This window comes from Myxocyprinus asiaticus, chromosome 8, assembly GCF_019703515.2.
Source record: "Myxocyprinus asiaticus isolate MX2 ecotype Aquarium Trade chromosome 8, UBuf_Myxa_2, whole genome shotgun sequence".
In the NCBI taxonomy this organism is placed as follows: Eukaryota; Metazoa; Chordata; class Actinopteri; order Cypriniformes; family Catostomidae; genus Myxocyprinus; species Myxocyprinus asiaticus.
The window spans coordinates 32,530,464-32,547,749 of record NC_059351.1 but is presented as its reverse complement, the minus strand read 5'-3'; the positions used below and the strand labels follow the sequence as shown (position 1 = coordinate 32,547,749).

The window sequence follows — 17,286 nt, the reverse complement described above, 5'->3', positions numbered from 1 at the left end:
AAAATACATCCACAGGTACACCTCCAATTCAGTACACCTCTTATCAGAAACTAACTGTCTAAAGGCTTGACATCATTTTCTGGAATTTTCCAAGCTGCTTAAAGGCTCAGTTAACTTAGTGTATGTAAACTACTGACCCACTGGAATTGTGATATTGTCAATTCAAAGTGAAACAATCTGTCTGTAAACAATTATTGGAAAAATGACTTGTGTCATGCACAAAGTAGATGTCCTAAACGACTTGCCAAAACTATAGTTTGCTAATATTAAATCAGTGGAGTTGTTAAAAAATGAGTTTTAATGACTTCAACCTAAGTGTATGTAAACTTCTGACTTCAACAATATATATATACAGGTGCATCTCAATAAATTAGAATGTTGTGGAAAAGTTCATTTATTTCAGTAATTCAACTCAAATTGTGAAACTTGTGTATTAAATAAGTTCAATGCACACAGACTGAAGTAGTTTAAGTCTTTGGTCCTTTTAATTGTGATGATTTTGGCTCACATTTAACAAAAACCCACCAATTCACTATCTCAAAAAATTAGAATACATCATAAGACCAATAAAAAAAAACATTTATAGTGAATTGTTGGCCTTCTGGAAATTATGTTCATTTACTGTATATGTACTCAATACTTGGTAGGGGCTCCTTTTGCTTTAATTACTGCCTCAATTCGGCGTGGCATGGAGGTGATCAGTTTGTGGCACTGCTGAGGTGGTATGGAAGCCCAGGTTTCTTTGACAGTGGCCTTCAGCTCATCTGCATTTTTTGGTCTCTTGTTTCTCATTTTCCTCTTGACAATACCCCATAGATTCTCTATGGGGTTCAGGTCTGGTGAGTTTGCTGGCCAGTCAAGCACACCAACACCATGGTCATTTAACTAACTTTTGGTGCTTTTGGCAGTGTGGGCAGGTGCCAAATCCTGCTGGAAAATGAAATCAGCATCTTTAAAAAGCTGGTCAGCAGAAGGAAGCATGAAGTGCTCCAAAATTTCTTGGTAAACGGGTGCAGTGACTTTGGTTTTCAAAAAACACAATGGACCAACACCAGCAGATGACACTGCACCCCAAATCATCACAGACTGTGGAAACTTAACACTGGACTTCAAGCAACTTGGGCTATGAGCTTCTCCACCCTTCCTCCAGACTCTAGGACCTTGGTTTCCAAATGAAATACAAAACTTGCTCTCATCTGAAAAGAGGACTTTGGACCACTGGGCAACAGTCCAGTTCTTCTTCTCCTTAGCCCAGGTAAGACGCCAGGAGTGGCATAACAAGAGGAATACGACAACTGTAGCCAAATTCCTTGACACGTCTGTGTGTGGTGGCTCTTGATGCCTTGACCCCAGTCTCAGTCCATTCCTTGTGAAGTTCACCCAAATTCTTGAATCGATTTTGCTTGACAATCCTCATAAGGCTGCGGTTCTCTCGGTTGGTTGTGCATCTTTTTCTTCCACACTTTTTCCTTCCACTCAACTTTCTGTTAACATGCTTGGATACAGCACTCTGCGAACAGCCAGCTTCTTTGGCAATGAATGTTTGTGGCTTACCCTCCTTGTGAAGGGTGTCAATGATTGTCTTCTGGACAACTGTCAGATCAGCAGTCTTCCCCATGATTGTGTAGCCTAGTGAACCAAACTGAGAGACCTTTTTGAAGGCTCAGGAAACCTTTGCAGGTGTTTTGAGTTGATTAGCTGATTGGCATGTCACCATATTCTAATTTTTTGAGATAGTGAATTGGTGGGTTTTTGTTAAATGTGAGCCAAAATCATCACAATTAAAAGAACCAAAGACTTAAACTACTTCAGTCTGTGTGCATTGAATTTATTTAATACATGAGTTTTATAATTTGAGTTGAATTACTGAAATAAATGAACTTTTCCACGACATTCTAATTTATTGAGATGCACCTGTATATATATATATATATATATATATATATATATATATATATATAAATTATTGATGGACTACAAGAGTGCAAATTTAATAAAATCCCAGATGCAGTTTATTACTTCAATCCCAATCAATAATAACCAGAAAAAAACATGATTTGGTAGTTTTCAAACTGCTAACCTGAGCTCCTGAGTTCTTTTCAGGTAATTCATTAAAAAGACAGGTTCAAGAGTCCATGGACGCCATGCGAGAAGCAGATGTGTGAGACACGAGCTCTGCGGACTTTGCTAGTTTTATTATTTTCATGTCATAATCCTGTGAGATTCGATACACCCAGTTACATACTTGCTCTTTGAGGTAAACATGGCAAAGAAGTCAAAATCCTCAGACTCTGGAGACATTAAAAGACACTTACGTGTTCAAGCTGAGGCCTCTGACGGGCCTGCGGACTGGGGACTCGATTTGGACGGCACGTCGAGAGAAGAAATTCAGCGTCAACTGTCCAACATCTCGGTAATGCTGACGAAGGTTGTTGCTGAGTTGTTTACAAGAGTGACAGAAGCTGAAAGACATATCGATTATCTTGAGTCATCGGAAAGGGAATTATCCGCTAATCCCGTGTCCAAAACAGATTTGGAATTAATTTAGGAAAAACTGGAATATTTCGAAAATATGAGCCGAAGGAATAGCATACGAATTGTTGGAATTCCTGAGCATGAAGAGGGCAGAGATATGGTGAAATTCCTGGACGAGCTCTTTCCGAGTCTGCTCGACATAACAGGTCATAAAACTGGAAATCGAGCGAGCTCACAGAGTCTCGGCTCACAGAACTGCTGAGGGAGACAGGCCCCAAACGATTTTGGCCAAATTTCTGAAATCATCTGATAAAGATCTCGTGTTGCGCCAGGCGAGGAGCATAGGAAAGCTTTCTTAGAGGAATCACAATGTTTTCTTGTTCCCGGACTTTGCGAATTCGAAAGAGAGAAACGCGATCGGTTCAAGGAATGTAAGAAACTCTTACACCAACAGAAGATCACTTTTGCACTGATGTTCCCGGCCAAACTGAGAATAGAAACGAAGAATGGTCGCAAAGTATTTACATGTCCAAAACAGGCACTCTCCTTCATAAATACATTGGAGTAAGCCATTTGATGTTTCTTATATTAGTGGACTGACTCACGGTTCAGGGACTCTATTATCTGAGGAAGCTGGGTGCCATTTTTGTTTCTTTTTGCGCTGGCTCCGCCTAGCGGCTGGAGTTTGTTTTGTGGCATGACTCCAAGAAACTTTTGCATTGACGGAAGATCCTTTTTTACACTGAAGTTCCCGGCCAGATCGAGAATGGACACTATGGATGACCGTTCTATATGCTCACATAAAGGACGTCTTTTATAAAGCTGACGGGCTGAGTATGTTATGGGGTATTTTTATTTTGTTTTCTTTTTTTGTGTGGCCTCCGAGTTAGTTCGGCTCTTGATCATCCGAGGAACCGGGATGCCGGTTTTGTTTTTCGTGCTGGCTCCGCCTAGCAGCTGGAGCTTGTTCTGTTGAATAACACTCCTTTGGAACAGTTGTGGATAAATCTGTTCGTTCTTTGTGCTTATGCCTCCTGTTGGCTGGAGTTTGTTTTTGTGGAGTATTTTTAAGGGACATCATCTGCTGCACTCATAACAGCCGGCTCACTGAACAATTGTTTGTCTGTCCGAGGAAACTGAATGGCTTTATATCAGCTGGAGTTTGTTTTGTGGAGGATCACAACTTCGAGATGGTTCTGTGAATGAGTCTACATATTTTTTCTGTTATTCTGCCTGTTGGCTTGGGTCTGTTTTACAAAGTATTTTCTGTTATGTAATTTTGCCTCACAAAATTTGTATAGAAGCACCGGACTTGAGCAATCCGATGGCAAAGTTGTCGCAGGGGCTCTCGTATGCATACATGGACTCTTTGAGTTTAGAGGGATCGTTGCCGGTTGGCGCTATCGTGCGCAGTTTTTCTTTTTTCTGTTTGTTTTGTTTGGGGGGAAGTTCAGGGTTTGATTGTTGCATTAATGGGGAATGTGGTCTGTATAATCTTGTTTTTGACACACAATTTAATTTTTTTTATTATATCAATATGTCAAATGTTAATATGAATAAGTTGTCTCTCTACACATAGAATGTGAATGGGTTGGGTTACCCCATAAAAAAAATAAGGAAGGTTATTTCTTTTCTTAAACATAAGAAATATGATATAGTGTTTCTTCAAGAAACACATCTTTCCCCGCAGGAAGCTGAAAAATTTGGGAAGATATGGGGTGGACATGTTTTTTTAGTGCTGGCTCAAGTAAGAATAGGGGAGTCATTATACTGATAAATAAACATCTACATTTCAAATTTCTCAAACAGATTAAAGATAAATTAGGAAGAGTTATTATTATCTTAGCAGAAATTCAGGGGCAAAGGCTGATTTTGGCTAATATTTATGCACCTAACGCTGATGATCAGGGCTTTTTCATAGATCTTGAAGGGATGCTGCAAGCCGATGGCACCCCTCATGATATAATATTGGGAGGAGACTTTAATCTTTTGATGGACTCAGTCCTTGATCATAGTGAAGCAAAAGTGTGTAAGCTCCCTAGAGCAACAGTAATGCTTCACAAGATGTGTAAAAATCTTGGTCTTGCAGATATTTGGAGACTTTTGAACCCATCTGGTAGAGACTATAAATTTTATTCATCAGTCCATAAGATTTATTCTAGAATATATATATATATTTTTTTATATCCAAGTCCCTCATTTCATCTGTTGTTGATTGCTCAATTGGAAATATTTTAGTCTCAGATCACGCCCTGGTGAGTTTAGAGATGTTGCCACATACGGAGAAAAAGAAATCATATAGTTGGCGCTTTAATGTATCCCTTTTGCAAAATCCTGATTTCCAACAAATGTTAAAGACCGAAATCAATGTTTATATAGAGACCAACTAGTCCACAGTATCTTCTGTGGGCGTGGCTTGGGAGGCACTTAAGGCGGTTCTTAGGGGTCAGATCATACAGTATGCCTCATTCACCCAAAAATCCAAAGCATGAGGACTTGTGGAGTTGGAAGGGAATATTAAAAGTGCAGAGGCAGAGCTGAAATCGCAGAATGTCGCCTGATGGCCTCAGAGATTTGACTCAACTGAAATACAGATATAATGCTATTTTGTCGCGGAAAGTGGAGTTTTGGTTATTCAGGGAAAGACAGTCATATTTTGAGTCGAGGGACAAAGCAGGGAAGCTTTTGGCTAGATATATAAAGCAGAGAGAGTCTTTTTCTACCATTCCCTCAGTGAAATCTGCTGGTGGTGAAATTTTTACCTCGGCCACTGATATTAATAATGCTTTTAAAGAGTTCTATCTTGATCTTTATAGTTCTACATCTTCATCTACTGATGAAGATATTAGAAACTTTGTGGAACCATTAGAACTTCCTAAACTGACGACTGAGCAAAAAAATTATCTTGATTCTGAGATAACCTTGGAGGAACTTGACGAGGTAATTAAGGCCTTACCTACAGGCAAAGCTCCGGGGCCAGATCGTTTTGCTGCTGAATTTTTTAGATCTTATGCTACAGAACTGGCTTCACATTTGTTAGAAGTTTATATGGAATCATTAAAGAACGGAAAGCTTCCTCCAACTATGACACAAGCCCGGATCAGTCTGATTCTTAAAAAGGACAAAGATCCAAGCGTGTGTAAAAGTTACCGTCCAATTTCCCTGATCCAGCTAGATGTACAAATTTTTTCCAAAATTTTGGCTAATCGTTCAAGTAAGGTTATGACATCTCTTATACATATAGATCAGGTGGGGTTTATTCGGGGCTGCAGCTCTTCTGATAGCATTAGGCGTTTCATTAATATCATGTGGTCAGTAGCGAATGATCAGTCTCCGGTCGCTGCCATTTCACTTGACGCCGAAAAGGCGTTTGATATGGTAGAATGGGATTATCTTTTTAAGATTTTAGAAATGTATGGGTTCGGGAGTACATTCATTGGTTGGATTAAGTTACTTTATAGACACCCTGTAGCAGCGGTACAAACAAATGGATTAATTTCAGATTATTTTACTCTGGATAGGGGCACTCGGCAGGGTTGCCCTCTGTCCCCATTATTGTTCTGTCTTGCCCTGGAACCATTAGCAGCCGCGATAAGAAAGGAGGATGATTTTCCAGGGGTGGCGGCGGGAGGTGTGGCGTATAAGCTTCTGCTTTATGCAGATTATATTTTATTATTCGTCTCCGACCCCACTAGATCTATGCCTTGCCTCCACAGAATTATTAATTCCTTTTCCAGGTTCTTTGGATACAAAGTCAACTGGTCTAAATCCGAAGCTTTAGCTCTGACTGCGTACTGCCCAGTAACGGCCTTTCAACCGGGCGCCTTTCAGTGGCCCAAACAGGGCATTAAGTATTTGGGTATTTTATTCCCAGCAAATTTGTCTGATTTAGAGTTAATTTTGACCCTTTAATTAAAAAGTTTTCGAGCGTTGTGGACAGATGGGCTTCATTACATTTATCGATGATCGGGAAGATTAATGTTATTCAAATGAACTGTATTCCAAAATTCAACTACATGCTACAGTCACTCCCTATAGATGTCCCCCTCTCTTATTTTATGCAATTTGATAGAATTGCAAAGTCCTTCATTCGGAATGGTAAACGTCCCAGGGTGAAAAGCAGTACGACACAATGCTGCATGCTCTAAAGATGTATTCAGTAACTCACAAGATGATCTCTAGATATAAATTATTGTTGCAATCACTATGTTAACGTTCTCGCGGCATGCCTTTGTAAGGATGTCATATTTAATTTTGAAATTTGCTTTGAAACGTGTTTTTAAAGGGTTAAGTTTATATGGCGTCTAAAAAAAAAAAGCACTCCTGCACAAAATGCTGAATAAACTAGGAAATGCATCGGCCAAAAGACGTTCGTCTAGCGCAGTGGTTCCCAAACTGCAGGGTGCCACGAAATCTCTGCTCAGTTCAGTATTTTAATAGCTACCGATGCTAAAAAAATACTGGCAGTATCAAGCTCTGACTCAATTCGGTAGCCACACGCTGTTTGATTTCAGCTGGCTACTTTCAAACACTCACATGCGTATGTCTGCTTGGGCGCTCATGTCGTGTGATGAATGCAGCTGCATGCATGAGCAGCCAAATGCTCTTTTTTTTAAATGCCCCTCTTGACGCGATGTTAATATATAAGCAGACGGGACAAAAATCTAATATTTCAAACTACTGGATCTATGCGATATGTAAACGCAGCCTTTATACCTGCTGATCTCTGTTATAGGCATTCAGACTGCAAAGTAGTATTAACTTTTATCTAATAATCAGACAGTAAAGACTTTCAATAATTTAAGTAGTTTTATTTTAAATTACATTACCTTTTTAATGTTTTTTATTTTTATATAAATATATATTTTTTTAAATGTTTAGATGCTACTGTTACTGAAAACTTACAGCAAGTTCATGCTGTTCTCTATTTAATTACTGGGTCTTGATTAATTACTTTAACCCTCTGGGGTCTGAGGGTGTTTTTGGGCCCTGGAGAAGTTTTGACATGCCTTGACATTTGTGCTTTTTTCAGTTGCTTAAAAACATATTAATGGCTAAAGTCTGATAACACTGTATTCAGCACAAACTGGGCTACAATAATATGTGAGCAACATGTATGTACATGTTCGTATTTCTGAGAAAATAACATTTATAACATTTAAGTCATTGAAATAAGGCCATATAACACATACTAAACATTTGTTCACAAGACTTTTGAGAACTGGATCTTGTAGCCTGGAGTTTTTGCTACAAAATGATGTGAAAACCAACCTGATTACTCATTCATACAAAACAATATAGTCATTTAACTTTTGTAAGACACTTTTAGTGTTAGAAAGGCCATATGCGAGGAGGCGTGAATGATCATGAATACTGATGTGTTTCACACCTGAAGAGACAAAGACCCCTCCCCTGGGAACAGAATAACATTTAATATCTGATATAGGGCATATACACAATATATAAATATTTTTTCAGGATTCTTTGATGAATAGAAAGCTCAAAATAACAGCATTTATCTGAAATAGAAAGCTTTTGTAACATTATAAATGTCTTTACTGTCACTTTTGATCAATATAATGCATCCTTGCTGAATAAAAGTTGTAATTTATTTCCAAAAAAAAAAAAAATTCTTACTGACCCCAAACTTTTGAACGGTAGGGTATCATGTTACAAAAGCTTTCTATTTCAGATAAATGCTGTTATTTTGAACTTTCTATTCATTAAAGAATATTGAAAAAAATTGTTCACAACCGTTTTCAACATTGATAATAATAAATGTTTCTTGAGCAGAAAATCAGCATATTAGAATGATTTCTGAAGGATCATGTGACACTGAAGACTGGAGTAATGATGCTGAAAATTCAGCTTTACATCACAGGAATAAATTGCATTTTAAAATATATTTTATATATATATATATATATATATATATATATACACACACACACACACACACGCAGTTGTGCTCAAAATTTGCATAGCCTGGCAGAAATTGTGAAATTTTGGCATTGATTTTGAAAATATGACTGATCATGCTTTTATTTAAGGACAGTGATCAAATGAAGCCATTTATTATCACATAGTTGTATGGCTCCTTTTTAAATCATAATGATAACAGAAATCACCCAAATGGCCCTGATCAAAAGTTGATCTCTTGATACCAAGCCAAGGTCAGGTTGACCAAGAAATATTTCAGCCACAACTGCCAGAAGAATTGTTCGGGATACAAAGAAAAACCCACAGGTAACCTCAGGAGAAATACAGGCTGCTCTGGAAAAAGACGGTGAGGTTGTTTCAAGGAGCACAATACTTGTTGACCCCTCTCCAAACATAACGCTTATGGTTGTGACCATAAAGCTCTATTTTGGTATCGTAACTCCAAATTAGTGTGCCAGAAGCTGTGAGGTGTGTCAAGATGTTGTCGGGCATATCGTAACCAGGCTTTTTTTGTGGCACTGGCTTCTTTCTGGCAACTCGACCATGCAGCTCATTTTTGTTCAAGTATTGTCGTATTGTGCTCCTTGAAACAACCACACCGCCTTTTTTCAGAGCAGCCTGTATTTCTCCTGAGGTTACTTGTGGGTTTTTCTTTGTTTTTGTTTAGCACAACTGTGTATATATATATATATATATATATATATATATATATATATATATATATATAAATTTACCTCGGGGCATTTACCATTTGCAATGATCACCTCAGCAAATTACCGTATGTATAGTGTAGATGGGTGTGATCACATTAGGGATAATTAGCTGAGCCAGAAGAAACTGTACCTCGCTTTTTTTTTCATACCAATTACACTGCAGGAGAATATTTGTTTTAAATTTGAATTGTTTTAGTTAAAAGTAGACATTTTAAGCTTTCTTTAGACATATGTTTCATGTTTGTCTGATAAGTATTCACTGAGTTTCAATTCATTTTTGTGATGTGTTTCAGAAAGATGCTCGCGGAGACAGAGACGGCTGAAAGCGCACCCTGTTTTATTTTCTTTATTTTACAAAAACGCAAGGTTTTGTTGTTATTGTGAGTGTACACAAATAAAAGTAGACCCTTTATAGTTTCTAATGATGTCTTACACTTATCTGTATGCCCAAAAATGAGGGAGTATTTTAAGTTGTTTCCGCTGTTATGAGGAAAAAAATCCAGCAGGACACGTCGGTGCGTCCATCGACCCCTGAGGATTAAAAGCTTCAAGCAATGTTTACAAAAGAAAAAGTGAAGGCTCCATTGTTTTAATTTAATTAGTGTTTTTTAAAGCATATTTGCTTATTTATTTACAAGTACAACACAACACCTAATGCTCAGGTTTTGTAAATCACTGAATTTATTATTTTTTTTGCTTCAACATTGTAAAAGAAACGTGAACTTTATTCTAAGCCAAAAAAAAATCGGGCAGCTCTAGTGTACACAGTGCGTGCTATACAAATGTGCATAAACCAGCTTAGCCAAATGGTATTACGCTAATGAACAAAATCTCTGTGTGTAACTGGGACAGCTTGGCCGAATGGCTTAAACAACTGGTAACCTGACTCATAATGTGTATCTCTATCAGGAGAGTTTATTTAACTAGTAACTTAGTCTAACTATGTGTGGATTTGTTTAAACTGATGACCTAAGATTGCTACATGTGCCATTGCCAGATTAGGCTAAGGCTTAGCTTGTTAAAAACGTGCTTCTATGTGTCATGGCCAGAAGCTGACTTTACCGTGCAAGCTGATAGAAGAAAACCCCAGCAACCACCTGAGAACATAGCATTTTCAGAGAAAAACTCTTGCAGTATGCTACAGTGAAGCCAGCTTCTCTGCAAAACTGAGCAATTTAAAAGTTAGACAAAGAAAGAGCAAGCAAGTTGATTGGCTAACTGATTACATGTCAAAGAACCTATCAGTTTACACCATGCAAACAGATTGGCTTAACACATCACACGTGAGGGAGCCGGTTGGCTAATATATGATTTTCTGTGCTCTCCCTCTATCCAATAAATAATATGAAACACATTAAATAAATAAAATGATTCCTTACAGGTCTGAAACTGAAGCTCCAATCATACTCCATCTCAAGAATTCTCTCCCAAGCCCAGACAGACGCCTGAATAACCCATAGCTCCCAGAGACCCAGACCTAGTTTGGCTGACTTTCCAAAGTTTGGAAAGTAATTTAAATAAAGCATTCCCAATATGTCCAGGCAATTGTTATCCTCCAGTACACTTATCTATTGGGGGTTTTATAGAGTGCAATCTGATTTGCCTTACCCTGAAGAGCAGTTTAGCGAAAGGCTTCTTGGCCAACTGGGCTGGGCTACACAGATTGTCATACAAGGCTGTGTCCACCATGCCTGGGTCCACTGCATTAACCATTACTGGGTCTCCTCTGGCCCACAACTGGTCCTGAAGGTGATAGGAGAACAGCAGCAGGGCCAGTTTACTTTGTGCATATGCACCGTGGGCACTATAACACATCCTGAGAGAGAGAGAGAGAGAGAGAGAGAGAGAGAGAGAGGAAGAGAGAGAGAATGGGAGAAAAGAAAGAGGCTCTGAGGTGCTAGCAAAATACAAAGCAGTAGGTATATTGGTTTTAGGCTAGTTACCCTGCATCCAAAAAAATCCTGACCTGCAACAAGAGGATTTGCAATAGAATATTAAAGGGGTCATGTCATGAGGAATAACATTTTCCAAATAATCTCCAAAATGTGCTTAAAAACCTATATGCTAAATGTTGGTGGATTTTTTTTAATTTATTATTCAATAAGGAGACATGTCTATAAACTATGGTGGAAACACATTTACAAAATAAATTCCAAGATGTGTATCACAAAAAGAAACATAACCAGCAGACAAATCTTTGCATCTCAAATGTTGCTCTGGAAATTCTGAAATGCCGTAGACAAAGCCTGTGATCAAAATGATCGATTAAAATTACCTCCCAGAACTGCCTGACATGCTTTTGTTCCGAGATATAAGGCATCTGCCACTGATCGCAAGCAAACATGAGGTTTGTGAGAGCATTTTGTCCGGGCGCTTTAAACCACAAGTCATTTATTAAATTGGACAAAAGAGCCATAGTGGCTTGCCCAGTAGTGGTGGTGATTTTGATTAATCTCAGTGACTCAAGCCTTTTGAATCTATTCACCAAAAAGATTTGTTCAGATTTGCTCATTTAACATTTCTGCAAATAACACCTTTGCGCCAGTAGATGGCACCTGTTCCAAACAGACTAAAACTGGTAAACAATTATATTACACCTACCTGCCCATCATTTGTCTAGGGGTCCGTACACAACCGCTAGCCCCAATTTTTAACTGTGTGTGTTTAACGTGTTCATCAGTATGTTTCTCTTTGTTTGTGTGTGTGTGTGTATGACAGTGAGGGACAATGAGCTTAACTCACTCCAGAACACCTGACCAGCTCTGTTGTGTGGCTGTTGGGGCAGAGCTTGAGGCGCTGGCCAGTTCAACTTTTGATGGTGATTGTTCAAAAAGGGGGGTTTGGAAAAAGTACATACAGTCCAAAGTGACAACATATTCCTGACATGCGGTTAGTACCCCATTTGGTGTGTTCCACCGCAAAACATGTCTGAACTTTCCACCTTCCCAAGGCTGGCTTCCTACCACTCTGGTATGCTCACTCCACACGCACTCTCTTGATCAGGTATCTATTAATGGGGAAAAAGAACGGTCGCTGGGGAGAGAATCGATCGCTGGGGAGAAACCAGCGCATCTGACACCACCCCTTTTACCAGTACCTGGACAGGTACGCTCCATCCTGCCCCCTAGTGTATAGGATGTGTAATATGGAAGTGTGGTGTCTAAACTAAAGTGTACCCAATCGTAACAGCGCCAAATAACCTTTTTTGATGTCTTTTGATGTCTTTTACATTTTGAAAGAGTAAACTGCATGGAATCAAAAGCACAAGAGGCTTTCACAGCTGGAACAAGTCTAATTATGCTTTATTATGCGTGTCTACAAATCTACTAAGAGACTTCAGCACTTCAGAGTGTTACAGCATCATAAATGTTTCCCCACAAATGAAAATAAATAAAAAAATAAAAAAATAAAAGTGTAATGTGTGGTCATGACTTTTATTCATAATTCATCCGGCCCCTTTTCTTGTTAAGCAAGATCACCGAACTGAATAAACGACATGCCTCCTCTCAATCAGCCAGTCATTTGTAATTCATGTCATTTTAACTCTATGGTTTTCAGTCATTTTTACACATTCATAAGTTGGAGATTTGGTTTTGTGCATACAAATTCATCTTATTCAGCCCCGCCCCTTTTCCAAGGTATTTTTCAGTCACTTTAAATGTTTTTTAAATTTTTTCCGACACCCACGGAGGTAAATTGAACCTGGCAGATCACATTCGGACAGCTATGACACACTGCACTTTTTCATAATGCAAGCGTTTAATTGTTATACAGTGCGTGTAATTCTGCTTAATTTTTAGGTTTCAACTTGTTAATAATTTGTTAAAATGTTTAGTTGATATTAAATTTAAAACAATGACAGCTCATATTATTACACATGCAAGTTCCACATTAAAGAAAATTGTACTTTTTAAAATTTATTTGTCACCCTAAATTTTTTAGAGGCTTAAATGTGATTAAAATAGTTATAAACGGAATATAAAATAAAACACACTTTCACATGTATATGTGTGTGTGTGTATAAATATAGTGTCACCCCTCCCCCATTCCCGGATTAACGCTCAAAAAATCTTCTTACCTTAACAATAATGCCATAGGTGAATGACATGAGAAGACAGTCAGGTGTCTTACAGAGATATTTGTAATGACTTTGTGTTGTCTCTTGGAGTTTCATGAGCACAGAAGAATACCAGTATGTCCACAGCTGGGGGGTATTCCAGAAAGCAGGTTAAGTGACTTACCAGGGATAAAATTACTCAGAATAAGCGGATAACCTCAGCTTTCTGTTCCAAAAACTGAGGGAACTTTCAGGGTATGTTAGTAGCCATAGCAACTTACTCTCTGAACATAACCTGCTCCAGAGGAGGTTATGTTCCAGAGTTAGTTTATTTCATGTAGATGTTTGTACAGAGGCTGTCAGTGCATGCGTGCCCTTTTAATAGCGGCACAGTGGGCGTGGAAATTCAGATTATGCACAATTTTATATTTTTAAAGCAATATTACGGTAAACTGCAATCTTTACCTCACAAATCTTCTTTTCTCTGGCATTTCCAGTCTCACACTGCAGATTTGCATTCAAAAGTGTACAAACTGTGTACATTGTGCTTTAACTTTTAATGGGAAGGTTTTAATACTGTAATATTTTTTAACGCAGAACACACTGGAAAGTCCCCCACACTCTTCACTGTGAAGACAGGGCTTTATGTATTTATATTTAGCCCTTCTAATAAATAATTTTTATTCTATAAATTTCATAGAATAAAATTATTATAGCACCCATATTCTATTTTCAGTTCCTTCAGTCAATGAATATTAATGTTATTTATAAAATGTAGTTCCATAGTATCAATATGTAGGTAATGTCTGCCAATTAAAAGCTTAATCAATTAATCACTCGTTATTCTTCTTCACTAACTAGATAATATGTGATAATTTCACAGACCACAGATAAAGAGGTTAGAGATTTTATTTCTTATCACTCTAATTCATGTAGGCTACTGTACACATAAATGCACACATTTCCAGACTTGTTCAATGTACTCTCTTTATTTTCTTAAAATATAAATGAGACATGCTGTCATTTAGAGTCACCCACAGTGCCCTCATTTAGCTGGTGGTCAGGTGATTCAATGAAAAGATGCATCTTTCTGATGCTTAGCCTCCTCTACTCCATCAGAAACTGTACATGGTCCATCTCTAAATTACATTTTTATTCTGCATTTCAACAGGGACCCTTTACAGTTTCCTATTAACAAGGAAGAGATGAGTTACGTTTCCCTAATGCTGAGATCATGAACATCTATAATGTATAGTCAGACACATGATCTTCAATTAAAACAACATAATTTCATTCCGTACCAAGTTGGTGGAGGCAGATGGACCCTACTGTACATGACAACACAACATGACAAGTTTTAATGCCACATCAAATGAGAAAAGAACACAATGGACATGTAACTCCTATTACTGTCCACCACTGTTACAGCAGATCTTCATCTTATAATGCACATGAATAATCTTGTGTGGCCTACTAAACAACATTACATTAAATCAATGGAAAATGATGACTACTGTGGGAGATCCTACAATTGAAAGAGGGTCTATTAATACAATGAGACCATCAGCAACTGTGGGAAATTAAAGGTGATATGATTCTAAGTTTTAAAAACCCCAACTGGGTACATTAAATGGTATTAAAAATAAAGGAAATACATTCAGTTCACATGACATACAGTAAAATAAAATTAGCATGCACAGATCACGGTAAATACCATTAAAATGTATCTTAAAATAAAATATATAGTAAACCTATAGGCTATTATCATAATATTAATAGAATATGAATGTTAATACTTATAAAGAAGTTCAGTGCAAACAAATAACGTAATGGTTGACCTATTAAACATTAATGTAGGTGAGAGAGGTCTAATATTAATGTTGAATTAAGCTTTTATATGTATGGTAGAACTTTATAGTTTTATTAATTTAAAAATTCACACAATGATTCAGTATAATTTCTGTCAAGCAAACCCTCAATTCTAAACAAATGTAGCTCCTATCACTATTACAAGTGAAGATGAAATAATGCTTGTTTGCAGTCATTAAAACTTCATGTTTTACGAAGTGTTCCTTCACTGAAATATGGCGCGCCTTTCTTCTTAGCGTCTGTTTCCATGGTGACTCGTGGATTCGGTGATCTGCTGAGAATGCCTTTCTGAGTTCACCGAGAACGCGCACAAACTCTTGAGTTTCAAACTCATGGTTGAGTGAACAAACCCCGTGCAGGTGTTCTGGAACCCACATACCGTGAGTAAGCAAGTTCTGGGTTAATCAACCGAGAGTTCAGGGTTTATGTCATGGTAAGTTAACCTTGCTTTCTGGAATACCCCTCTGAAGGTAGGATCTTGTGTATTTATGAATGAAGTATTCTTGTTTTGAAATCTTCCCGCTCTGCTTTCAGTTGTTATGACATCCCCTGAACACTTTAAAATACTCATGATAGCTTTTGACAACTATAACCTGTAAATCTATTTTGCTAGCTAATTACACTTTAACATCAACACCATAGATATCTATATAGAACCGCTAGAATGGAAGTTGAGACAAAATTTTCAAGATGGCTATGTGCTAGATTCTGGTGCATAAGGTGAATAAACTTAGTGCATCTGACCCATTTCCCAACTTGTTTAACGGGACAGACTCATGCCGAACTGAACGAACGATACACCTTCTCTTTCAATCTGTCAGCAAATTCTTCATTCACGAACGAGATGACTGAGTGATTAATTCATTTTGCTTGCGAACGAGTTTACAAGTACATTCAGTTTGTTCATGAACGAGGCATCTCATCTCGTTCAGACTCAAACAACCGACTCAACTTCTTCAGTGATGGGGTGTATTCATTTAATGGGTGAAACCAATGATATGCTTCTTCTCAGCCTGCATTCGAATGCTATTGGCTCAAGCTATAGTCAGTCTTTACAGGTAAGAAAAGCCACCAAAGCAGTCTTGCACTTCAAACAAGAGCTCATTAGCTAACCCTAACCCTTTGTTCACTTGAAAGATTAATTCAAAAAGACTGATTCGTTCACAAACATCACCATTGTCCAGTGGCAACAACTTCCATTTTGTGCCAGTTTTCCCAGAAATGACCATTTTGCTCTCTTGAACACATGGGATAGAATCGCTGCTTTATTCGCAAACTGTTGTTGTAGTATTTAAATATTTTGCATAAGTTCAATTTGTAACTAGGATGGACACATTACAAGTGAAGCTTGAAGTAATAGCATTCAGAACCCATTTAACTTCTGTAATGTGACATATCCAAGACAAAAAATGTAACACTGGACTTGAATATATCCATCTAAAATTCACTGGATCACAAAAGGTGGGCGTTCCATAGGAGAATGCATCAGCGCAGCTATCTGGCCATTGGTTCTATACAACAGGTGGTTGAAGGGGAGGAGTTGAAAAATAAGAGGGCTTGGTGACCTCAGCCGAAAAGGAGAGTCACTTCAGAGGCGGAGCAAGTTAATACTTAATTTTGATGAAAGACCATGAAGAAAAACTTCTTTCTTTGGAATAACATAGAAGAATCGTTCACTCTAAGAAACTTGTATTAAGAGAGTTAATAGGGTCAATTTAGAAAGAGAACAGAACATTTCAAAGGTAGGTTCTAACTAAGTATAGGGTCTTAGGCAGATAAATTGATGGACATCTAGAGACAGTGACCCTCACATTCACAAATTGCCAAATAGTCATGCCAAAGTCTTGCATTTCTGTGCAAGTTCAGTTTATAGGAGTCCTAGAATGAAGAATCAAAGTCTAATCTTTCAGCTAACTCATTTACCTGTTATTTATACCAGCAGATGTCTTTGCGCCCACACTGTCCTATTTGCCTCTGTCACCTTGAAGTACACATTTATTCAGAATCTTCTGTGCCAGCCCACAGCACGCGCACCCCCCACACACTAAACATACAGCATGACAAGAAGTCATCACCAGTTGCAGGCAGAAACCTTGTTTGCTGTATTGGATTTGTCGTTTGTCATTATTTATTGTAATTCTCATAACCGCCCCTTTCTGCCTCCCAGGAGACTTTGCAGCATTCAATCAATAGACACATGGTGCTCTGAATCACGCTGCATGTTATAGCGAC

At 38.0% G+C, this 17,286-nt stretch overlaps 1 protein-coding gene across 3 annotated transcripts in view; it reads right to left on the bottom strand.

Annotated features, from left to right (window-relative positions):
* dhrsx (dehydrogenase/reductase (SDR family) X-linked) overlaps positions 1-17,286 on the bottom strand; it is a 95,056-nt gene that overhangs the window by 10,602 nt on the left and 67,168 nt on the right. For 2 of the 3 annotated variants that reach the window (XM_051704427.1, XM_051704426.1), the window contains one exon: positions 10,737-10,944. In XM_051704427.1, coding sequence (XP_051560387.1) covers positions 10,737-10,944 — 208 coding nt within the window. Of the gene's footprint in view, positions 1-2,315; positions 2,463-10,736; positions 10,945-17,286 lie in introns of all 3 variants that reach the window. The other variant, XR_007897881.1, reaches the window with a different exon arrangement.